Source organism: Nelumbo lutea, chromosome 2 (assembly GCF_056320005.1).
Source record: "Nelumbo lutea isolate HS-2025 chromosome 2, American lotus-T2T, whole genome shotgun sequence".
NCBI classification, from domain to species: Eukaryota; Viridiplantae; Streptophyta; class Magnoliopsida; order Proteales; family Nelumbonaceae; genus Nelumbo; species Nelumbo lutea.
This window is the reverse complement of record NC_142685.1, coordinates 34,723,884-34,735,865: the sequence shown is the minus strand read 5'-3', so window position 1 is coordinate 34,735,865 and position 11,982 is coordinate 34,723,884. Positions and strand designations below refer to the sequence as shown.

The window sequence follows — 11,982 nt, the reverse complement described above, 5'->3', positions numbered from 1 at the left end:
TCGGATCCAATTCGATAAGAAATTCAATTGATCTGAATTTGATAAGGATCCATCGGATTTTCAAGATTATGATTCTCAAATTTGAATATCATATCAGATATCCAATTTGAGTTTAACTGTAATAAAAAAAAATAAACTTTATAATATCCACTCTCTGCTGCCAACGGAGAGGCTTATCCAAAAATGAACTAAAACAGTCTCAATCTCTGAAGGCTTTTAAACAAGAATCGCCAGTCATCCCGAGAAATTGTACGCGTCAAAGCGAAAGAAATCTGTGAACCAAAAGTTTCCAAACTAATGCAAGGTTCCGGTTATGTTGATGATGATACAACTTCTATGGCACTGCCTAATGGCCAAGCTGCTTCAAGCAGGGAATTCCCATACTTCACTTGCTTCACTAATGTGATCTCCTGCCAAGGATCTAGAGCTGTCCAAGGGAATAACAGTAGCCAATATGAGAATATTAGAATCCTTAAATAATGCTTGCCAGAGAAAAGTAAGAATGAAATTTCAACAGTGGATGATCTGTAAATTTAACGTACCAAACCCATCTACAAGCAATGTGAACTGATAGACAAGGTCCATACATAGATAAGGCAAGTTATCCTTCTCAACAAGCGGATAGATAGACTCAGCATCAGCAAGTTTAGTTTCACAAGCACGTTTTGCAGCCTCCTCAAAATCCACAGGGCGGACTTTGGCAACTGGCTTGTTGGAATCTATAAAACCAGCCTGTGTATAGAAACACGATCCAGTCAGCATTAACACAAAGCAACAAATGTGATTATGATGATGATGATGATGATTATAGGAGTTCTCATGGGTCTAGATTATGAATGTCTAATTACCTCAGCAGCCCTGTCAAAGAAAAATGAGGCAACAAATAAATTTTTCTGTCCAACCCCACCACCACCATTCCATACTCCGCCAAACATGCACTTCATGTGTGTACATGATTCATTAACTTTGAGAGCCTTAAAAGCAGCCCCTCTGCACTCGTTAATGTTGGAACCAGATGCAGAGCTTGATACTTCATATACATGACCCCCATATTTGTAAGACCCTTGAAGAAGAAAAGAGGACATCATCTATTAGTTTTTTGGAGCAACCATTTGAAACCAAGGATCAAAATATCGGTACCAAGTATTGTCAGATAGTTCATATATGGATACGAATACATTTTGGAAACACATGGATACAAACAAAAAATATGGAAACGCTTAGATACGCTAGGAAATGCATACAAATCATATAAATATATTAATAAATAAATATAAATCTGAATCATATATGAATAAGGTAAACAGACGAGAAATGCACACTTTAATAGGTTATATGAAGAGAAACATTACAATAAAAAATATCAGGCCTTTAGAACATGTACGCATCATACAATAATTATCACTCTATTTCAATTTTATTAAATTTGTGGGAAATTTTATTTATATAACTATATTTTTAAAATAACAAACATGTTTTCATTTGTAACAAATAATTGTTTTATTTTACACAACCATTTAAGGTAGATAAAATAAATTATCTTTATAACTTTCAGTTTTATTAAATTTTTGGGGAAAATTAAATCTTAAATTATTTATTTTTGTTTTTATAATTATAATTTTTAATTTTTATTAATTTGTTGGAAAATTCATTTATTTAGCACTTCTATATAAATAATAAATATATTTTCATTTTTAACATATAAGTTATATGTAAAATAAAACATATAAATCATTAAACAAAATAAATTATTTTTATAATATTTAGTTTTTAATAACTTTTTAGGAAAAAATAAATATTAAGTTATTTATTTCATTTTTTATAACTACAACTCTATTTCAATTTTTATTAAAGTTCAAAAACAAACCAAAAGTGTTCAATATACAGCTTCGTCAAACTAGGCACCAATACGCTTCCATATTGATGTGTATGGGACCATATCCATTGATATAGTACAATATGGAGGCAAATCATACCAATATGCATGGCAATGGATACAAAGATGATATATCATATCAATATATACTTTAAACCTAAAGAACAAGAATAAAAGTATTTCAAAATTGGAAGACAACGAGCAGTAATCATCCCCTCTTAATTGCCATTATAGTTTCTGGCTGCCACAATTATTCACATAATTATCCCAATTACTCCAAAGAATGGATAATCAATACATTTCCTCACATTTAACCGTCTCTTTGAAGGAGGGGAGAAACAAGCTGTTCTTGAAATAATAGTAGGATGGACCATAAGGTTCTCAAATAGTAGGCATAATGGAAGGTCAGGAAGTTCATCTTGCTTGACGAGATCATTGAGATGACATTCAGTGGAGATTCATCATTTAATGACCGCAATAATTCAAAACATAATGAGCCAAGGCTTCATTCACCAAGGTAAAATGATGAGGAAGCATTGACGTTATGGACTTGGCTATTTTAGTTGTTAAGCTTGTTATATGCTAGATGCCTAGATCAGGCAGAGACAAGATGGTAACTATATGGTCTCTTTTTTCTTTCTTTCTTTCTTTCTTTCTTTCTTTCATTCATTCTGTTTTTTTTTATCGGTTACTATTACTTTAATAGCATAGAAAACTTACTCTATTTGTGTAACATGTAATCCAAAGACAATGAAAGGACCCCTAGGCAGCAGCAGCTGCCCAACCCCCTACCCCATTAGGGTATTATGTACAAGTCCATGGCTCTGACCTACTAAAATAAATTTTACTTGCTAAAATAACTCAACCAATTAGAACAACCAACTCCTAGAATATTTAGGAAAACCTGCTACTAATGTAACTAGGAAAACCCAATCCCAGTGCAATTAGGAAAGCTACTAATGACTCAAAAAAATAAAAATACTAACTATTGAAAAACCACAGCAGTAGCCCTGCATCAAAGATATATGGGAAATGAAGATATACATAGTACCATGATAGCCATTCAAAATGCATGGATTTTTAGAGCCTCCCACAGCCTTCAGAATCTCTGCTCGGGCTGCTAATAAACCATAGTTCAAGTAACTGCAATACAAAATGCAACATGTAAAGAGGCACATATTTAACAGGTCATTTTCAAAAAATCAAAGCCACAATAATTCAAAATATAAGGTTTCATTCAAAACAAAGTAAAAAAAAAAAAAAAAATTGTCTTTCAAAATAACCAATGTATCTAATATGAAAAATTTGCCATTCAAGTAATCAGAAATGATAGGAGAAAAACTCTATCTAGCTTCTTAGGGCCTATTGGTGTTGGAAACTTGTTAAATGCAGAACTGTTAGCACGAAAACAAGTGTTAAAATTTTCTTCAACAGCTGACTAGAAAGAATTACATGTTGAAGGTGATTGTCTGGTGGTGATTAAGTAGATAACTTCAGATGAAGATGCACCATGGGTACTAGGATTCTTGGTTAGGGAAGTAAGGGCTCTAGCTACTAACTTGAATTGGTCATTCAAGTGGATCACTAGACCTGCAAATTCTTTGGCAGATATCAAGAAAAAGGGTCACAACAGATAAACTTGCATGGGACACTCCAGAACTGGGAGAAGATTGAATTTCTATATTGAGAATACAGAGCATACTACTGTTTTTGTTTGTAACCTGCTATCCACGTTTTGGATTGCAAGGGTTTTTTTCATATCCATAATGAAATCCACTTTAATGTTGTTTATTAAAAAATAACTAACCCAAGAATCATAACAGCAATTAGCATAGGAAGATGGAAAACCTGTGGACATAAAGATAATATTTGGTTCCTTTAAGAAACAGTTCTTTCACATATGAATCCTCCCCATTCTTTACAGCTGGAGCCTTTTCAGCAGCCTTCTCTGAGATTGCATATGCCATTTGGACAGATCCACCTCCAAGATCAATTACTCCCACTGTATCTGGGTATTTCTTTCCCAATCTTCCTAGTAGATAGTTTATGGTAGCCTGTACATTTAGAAGCAATTTCAGAAAATAATATAAAACTATAACCAATGAAAACTATTAAGCCTCAGTTTGGAAAGAGTACAAATACAAATATGTACAGTACAAATACATACAAAATACAAGGTTTTGTACTCTCATATTTGTATTTGTACTCTTTCCAAACTGAGCCTAAGATGCAGAAGAGAGTATACAGCAAGCAGGAATACATCATTGATATGTAATTCCTTAAAGATTATAAATGTTGGGAATAGGGAAACTTATGCTTTTTTGGCTAATGGAAACTTATGTTGATAATATCTCATGAATTGCAAGAGAATGAATGGGTAAAAGAACCTGAATTTTTTAAGAATAATAAAAAAAATATTAATAATAAGTACAAAGATGTAAAAAAAAGGTGCATTAAAAGAAAAACATTTTTCATTGGTAACTTTCCCTTTTATTCATTAAGGTTTAGGTTTGGCAAAAGTTTTAGCGCCAGCTGCCTACCTGACACACCCTCCCCCTTTATCCAGGCTTGGGTCCAGTAATGTAAGACAAGCTCACACTGGCGAAGTTGAGAGGCATGTCACCCAAAGAACTAGAAAAGGATGGGAAAAATGGCGGGGTGTATCTGAACTTTTATGTAACAGGCAAGTACTGCTTAGATTAAAAGGAAAATTCTGTAAAACGGTTATAAGGCCAGCTATGCATCTATGCTGTGTGGAGTAGAGTGTTTAACAGTCAAGAAACAACATGTCCAAAAAATGAGTGTGGCAGAAATGTGAATGCTAAGATGGATGAGTGGAAAAACTAGAAAGGATAGGATCAGGAATGAAGTTGACCATACTCCTAGGTTCCTATACCTATAAGCCGGTTCGAAGACCATCAACAGCACCTGTTAGAAGAAGTGATTTGTTATACAAGTTGAAGGGGCTAGAAGGTCTAGGGGTAGACCAAAAAGGACATGGGTGGAAGTAGTAAGAAATGATTAAAGCACTAATAATTTAACAATGGATATATATGGCATTAAATAGAATGGATTGGCGAAACAGGATTGATGTAGCCGACCCCATATAGTTGGGATAAGGCATGGATGATGATGATGATGATGATAACTTTCACTTTTTATTGGATATGATAAAGAACAAGAATGTCGCCGTGTCTGCTTGGGCATAATGAAGAAAAATCTGCCAGAAGTAAAAGTACTTACGAGACTCCAATCCAGGTGCTCAAAATGGTCTCAAATCAGGTTTATTTTCAGTTAGTCTTTCTAGCATGGTCTGATCAGACCTACCAGTTCCTCCTTCCCAAGTAAGACTACTTGGGGCAATGCGGCCCCCTTAAATACCAAGTTCTTTACCTGAGTGATAGCATGGGAGAAAAGTCTAACCAAAGAAATGCTGGTGACAGAGGGAGCAAATCTTCCTGACATGTCATGTCAACCCAGAACCCAAGACATATAGCCACCCCTTCACTGCAGTTTCTCTTCTAGAATCTGGTGGCACTTCAGCAAGGTTATTTCCTTCCACTGGTGCTCCCCCTGTTTTGTTTCAGCTTTATTAGCAGAATGGCGCATCTTTGGGGTGAACAAAAAAGGCAAATGTTTAATGGCCGGTTGTCCCTTTGGCAACTCTTTGGGCTATCTGGCTTGAAAGGCACTCTAGAATAATTTATCAAAAAAGAAATCTGGATGGGGGGTATCAGGGTAATCAATGTAGTTGTTGAGGAGATCATAAGTTGGTTGTCCAGTCTAAATGTTCAAAGAAACTCTCTCTTCCTCTTTTTTTGGCTGTTGACTTTTTTTGGAATCCTTAATTCGGTTGTGCATATGTACCATAACTTATAGACATCAATTCCTTTAGTTTTTTCCACTTTCATTTAGTCACTTAAAAGAAAACAATGTTATTTGTTGTCTTCTTCATTGCCTCTACTATTTTTATACTACTAACTTCTTTACCTATCTTCGCCCAAAAAGGTGCAGGAACCTTTGTGACTTCTCACCACAATTGATGTTGTGGTACATGCTCCAAGTAAATTTGTTTAAATAACTAATATAACTAATAATTAATACCTTGATTTATAAGGAATGAAAATTGAGAATAGAAAACTGGAAAAAGAAAACACCAATCCAAATGATGAACTCTACGGATTACTAAGGACTGAGAAATTAAATGAATCTTGAAAAGGGCTATGCACCTAAAGAAAGAAAGAAGTCATAAAGATTCATAATCCTCTCTTTACAGCCTCCCAAGGTCAATCATCGTTACATTTAAGATTGTATAGCAGGATTTCATCTAGAACAGAATAATTATTCCTTCATCGTCCACGAGGTAGTTTGTTTTTGCAATCTATGATTCTGTATGTATGATCTCAAGGTATGAATGTATGTAGAGTGAAGTTCAAAACAGCATACCCACTGATAGGTACCTTCCTGAGTTCCACCCAGAACAGTGACCCACTCTGGTTTTGACTTCAAGGAACTTTTGTTGACAAGCAAATCCCTGACCTAAGGAACAAAGTATTTTAAGCCATGAGGGGAGGGGGTACATATTCAAGTGTTTATAAAAAAAAAATAAAAAAAAAAAAAGGCAATATAAACACATGCATCTACACACATAATTCATAAAAAGAAAGGGGAAAAACATGAGATTTACCGCTTGCAAAATTCTATCTGAAGTATCACCTTCCAATGCCCTCAGGCCTGCCGTTGCCTGAATATACATTGGAGTCAATCAGAGTGGACAACAGGTAACAGGTATGGAAGAATTGCATAGATTAAATATTTTATAACAAAAGATATCATAAAATACACACCCCAACTCTGACCGGTGTCTTGTTACGCAACTCTTTAGGAACAACATTTTCTGCCTGCTGCAAAAGAGATAGCAGAGAATCTGCAGCCTTCTCGGGAGCATTGGCATATGCACTCAAACCTGGTTTTGTCTGCAACAACAATGAACATAATAGACTTGGAAAAACATGCACACTAGATCAATATATGCACGTAAATCATAGGATGGGCCTCATAAATGTTGACATGAAAACATCCTCATTAATCTCTAATTGTGGGGCCTAAAATAAGTGAAAACAGGCAGCATTCAGATAACAGGGCAAGAAGCTAGAAACAGAGAGAAAAAAGAGCATTTTTCTAAAGGGTCATTTACTAAAATACCCCTATAATTTTATGAATTTACTAAAACATCCTCTGTAGTTTGCAATCAATTTACTTAATCAACACATCCATTCAAATAAATTTAATCGAAACAAATTAAAAACAAAAAAAAAATACCATTTTTACACCTAATAAAACACAGACAATCAGTATTTTTCTGTATTTGGTCAAAAAAGTATTAGGGGTACTTTTGGAATAAACAAGGATCCATACTCTTGAACATTTTCCACTCAGTTTAGGGGTAATTTTGGAATAAACAACCATGTTCCATGCCCTTAAACATTTTCCATTTAGCATAGGTGATCATTTACTATTTTCATAGGGCAAGGCAAATAGTTCATAATGAAAGGTTGATTAAATAAAATTATTGTAAAATATAGTCTATAGTGGATAGGATAGGCTAACTATAGGGGTGATCTAGTAAATGACCCTTTTTCTAAATAGAAAAAAAATATATAATGGTCATCTTGCCATGGGGCCAATAACTGGCCAGGCAAGTAACAGCATTATATTTATATGATAATAAAAGATTTTTAGAAGGGATAAAAGTTTCTATGTCTCAACACAAACATATTATTGAATTAACACAGAAAACCTAGCGGACAAGACCGAAAGCAGAAAGCTGTTGTCAAAATCAGAAGCAGGAAAACAGTAGAAACTAGAAATCAAGGGGTTTTTCTTTTTCGGAAAAATACGGATAGGACCGATGCATATTTTTTATTTCCACTACAAGGCTATTAACGTTCAAAATTTAACAACCCATGGTAATAGTCTACACCCTATCACCAACGCCCGCCCGTGAATTGGCATCAATTCCGAGTTGGCACCTACTTTACGCCTACAAACCCTGGGCTGAACCGTCATTCTCTCTCATGCAAAAAATAGGGTCTACCATAGTTATCCGAGAATCTTCTCTAAACCCATTGCATTAAAACGAGCAAATTCCGTTATCCAAAGTTCCAAACACAAGACGTAGGTTTTTAGTTCAAGTATAGTTGTTCTAAAGGAGCCAAAGAAATGAAGAAGCGGTACAATGCCAACCTCAGGACGTCATTCTAGTTTCTAAATGAGCTAATAAATTAGCACGAGCTCACCTGTACGAAGAGCTCTAGAACGTTTCCAATGGGAAGGAGATTCAGAGTTTTGTCGAAGCAAAACACGTGTACTCTGCTACCAGAGCTTCCGGCGTCAAATATTACCGCATAATTCCTGGATTCCCGGAGCTCGAGCAAGCCCCTACGCTCGAGACGAACATGGTCGGATTCGACGGAGAGGAGACCGTCGGAAGGTGATCGCGGCGTGAGAAAGAGAACGAAAGAGATAAGAAGGAGCGAGACAGAGGCGAGAAGCATTATGCCCCTCAGCCTGTCGGAGAAGGAACCTTGCTGTATCGACCGCTTCAGCATTATCTCCACTTGGTCTGGATCGGGGAGGGGATGGATCAGTGAGTCTGCAAACTTGGCCAGCTCTCTCCTCTTCCGGTGAACGGATAAAATAAGGGAGAGAAGGATTGAATGAAAATGTCGTACGAGAGAGACAAAGATTGCTGTCCGGGCCCGCTGAACAGCTAATCTTTCTCTCTCTCCCTAAGTTCATCCCCCCAGTCCCTATCAGAGTACATGCGCTGATGTACATCCCCCGTCCGATGCAGAGGCAGACAGTAGAAGATGCTGAAACTCGATACAGCAAGATTCCTTTCCAGATAAGCTGCAGATAACGTGGACCCATGTGTTTAATGACACGTGCTGCTTAAAATATCTTCTGTACAATTGTCTAAAATTCATCATAACTTTTCGCCATTTAAACTCAGCATGATTTTTTAAAACGTCACAAAACCATCAGTTTTAAAAACTCACCGTCCCTTAGAACATTGTTAGTAATGACCAACAGTTGTCCATCTCAACGTAAATACAATTTTTGTTACCAAATTGCCCCTAAACGGCGAGTCAGGCTTCTTAAAAAATCCTTCTGCATGTAATTTTTTTTACCTAGTGATAGTAATTTCTTATTACTTCTATTCCCCCACTTGGTTTTTTTCCATTCTCCCGTTGCATCCAATCCTCTAATTCATCTCTACATCACCTTTGTAGCCCCGTGAACCAAATTCGGAGATTGATTCTCAACTGGCCAATACAAAGCGCATGTCAAACTCAAATTTCTAGTGCCTGACTGCCAATCGAAGGAAAATAATGAAAATGCAAACTTGAAGACTGCAGTTGGAGAGTTCCGTGAAACCCTAAACCTCTCAATGTCCATCTACTCCGTATTCTTCTTTTTGGCTCTAGCTCTAGGGTTTTTGGGTGTGGTTCATTACTCATTTTGGGCAGTTGTTGAAGGGATTACAGATTCATCACATGGATGGCCGAACCATACAGGGTGGCTGGGTGAAATTTTAAAAATTTGTTTATCCCATCTAGGAATCGTATTCCCTAATTTAGAAAAACTGCACTTTTCAATGTTCGTTCTTGAAACAAACTTGATCAAATCTGAAACCAATATTAGGGAGAGAAATACTTGATACGGAATCCACGCAAAAAGTTCCTCCCAATGTAGGTGTTCACGCCTAAAGAGAGTACCAAATCCTCTCTCCACTGAAGATGACATAGCTTAGGGTGAGGCAAAATCAGCAAGTAGTTCTTCAGCAAGAACCTTAGATTCTTCAGCCATAATCGAACAGGGTAGTGACAACAGTTTCAAAATTGTTTCTTCCACTAAGAAACAATATCAAGATCGAATCTTGATCACTCTAAGAAGTAGAGATCGAACAGGGTAGGGCAGCAAGAGCAGAGAGAGAGAGAGAACTGGAAGCAGAAAGCAGTCAAACTGTAGATATTTGTTTCAGTTTGCCCTTCTCTTTATATATAACCCTTAAATAGTCAATCTCCTAATTTTATTAGGAATTTCTTTATCCAAATCTTTATTTGGATCTGAACTCTTTAAGTGATAAGGAAAGTCCCTTATCTTATCTGTAGATCAAGATCAGCTACTCCTAATCAAATTAGAAGTTTCTTTATCCAAATCTCTATTTGGATCTAGACTCTTTAAGTGGATAAGATTTATTCTCTTATCCTTATCTGTTGATCCATACTCAGATTCGCTCCTATTTAATTAATCCAATTAACCTAATTCGAAATGGGATTTAGGCTCATTAAGCTTTCAGGCTCACTTCCTTTTTACTACTAGCTAGCTTGGCTCTCTTTGTATGGTGTGAGACCCTATCATTGATCTCCACATTAGCCACATGGGCTCATCCTATCCTCTGTTACAAGGCCTGGCCGAATTCACTACTGAATACAGCGAACCCCTGAGTCCATCAATATGGGCTCTTAATGGGCCCAACATTTACACTAAATGGTCATTGGGTCCAGCCATCTTATGAAGGCCCAAGGACTGTAGGCAGACGTGAGATTAGTCCATCAGGTTTATTATCCTTAAATGGTCTTGCACTTAACATCTCAGTCCATAATGATCAAACACTACCCAACAAGAGAGGACCTCTCCCTCGGCTATAAGGTACAATGTTGCACTCTCTAGTCACATGGATCCCGAAAATTAAAACATTTTGCAAATATTTTGTGAAACCATATATTGCAAAACAAATTTCAACACTTTGAAATCAACTACCGATAGTTTAGGTTTCCATCAGAGAGAAACCATTCCCCGATCATTCATTTTGTCCGACAAAGGGGCTGATCCTGTCACTATGATCACCCACTCAGGTGAATTCTCGGACTATCCCAATATACTTAGGTTTTGACCCCCTTTATGGATCTCATTGATTGGCATATCAAAGACAGCCCAATCCGACACCTAGTGCAGTACCATAATCGAGTCTAGGGGGTCAGGTGTAACATTTCAATTTTGCCCATCTATCTCTAAGGTACAGGGCAATACTGGAATTTGGTCTGGTTTAGGGTTTCAAGCAAAGCCACATTGTATGTACTTCAGGTCTCACCCTAACAACTGAGACAACCCACCCCAACCAACTTGGCGGCACATCAGTATCAGCCTTGGCAAGATAAATCTCCCCAAATCTATCCAACGGTTGTGAAAATTCTAAACTAACACAAGTCTTATAAGTGTCTAATTTAAGGATATTACACAAAAACAAACCAATATAAATGAATCAAATATATACTTTACTCATTTATAATAAAATGTCATAACGTACGTCAAACTAAGTGGAACTAAAAACATACACTGCCTAACAGTTGTATCCCATAAAGAATTCTCGTTGGTGCTTCATGTCCCTTGAACTTTGATGCTCTATAGAATCTTGTCCAACACTTCAAGCAACCTCCTCTTCTCGATACATCCACTCAATGCTGATACATATACCAAGAAATTCATCTGGCTCAATCCGTCTATCCTCAAATGACTTCAGGCTCTTCCTCTATGGGTTGAATGCTTCTCTATTTTGTTGCGATGCCTACCGGTCCTTAGGTAATGATTTTATTCCTAATTTTAACATCCACACTCAGTAAGCAAGCTGAGTGTGAAGAACTTGCAGGTCGTGTGGAAACATTGAAAGAGGATAACAGTACAATTAGAGAAGAGTTGGAACGTTTACGGGAGGAATGTGAGAAGCTAACATCAAAAAATGCGTCTAGAAACTTAAGAAACATCAGGGACAAAAGTCTGGAGTAAATGACCTTGATGGCAATCCTGATGCTAAACGGTTGAAGGCACCAAACCAGGAACCACCTTGTTAAAAGCGAACTGTATCAGATTTCAGAATCCAGATTCGGATTCATATACGGATGTGGAAAAACAAAAGTCCAGATCAAAGCAGGACCGTCCAGGAGAAGAATCTGGATTGGACGGCCCAAGTTTTCAGTAGTGCTGATGATCTCATCTAGTTGTTGTGGGTCTACAACCAAACCAGACGGGCAGCTGGAAAC

The 11,982-nt window shown here is 36.8% G+C and overlaps 1 protein-coding gene across 1 annotated transcript; it reads right to left on the bottom strand.

Moving 5' to 3' along the window:
* LOC148869787 (putative apyrase 1) lies at positions 1-8,884 on the bottom strand. Its single transcript, XM_088969488.1, has 9 exons — positions 8,176-8,884; positions 6,724-6,852; positions 6,564-6,620; positions 6,323-6,415; positions 3,725-3,930; positions 2,928-3,019; positions 849-1,063; positions 543-732; positions 1-427 (listed from the first exon to the last, which is right to left on the bottom strand). Exons 1-9 carry the CDS (start codon positions 8,485-8,487, stop codon positions 312-314), a joined length of 1,410 nt encoding a protein of 469 aa, XP_088825614.1. The 5' UTR covers positions 8,488-8,884; the 3' UTR covers positions 1-311.
* Between the last annotated feature and the right edge of the window lie 3,098 nt (positions 8,885-11,982).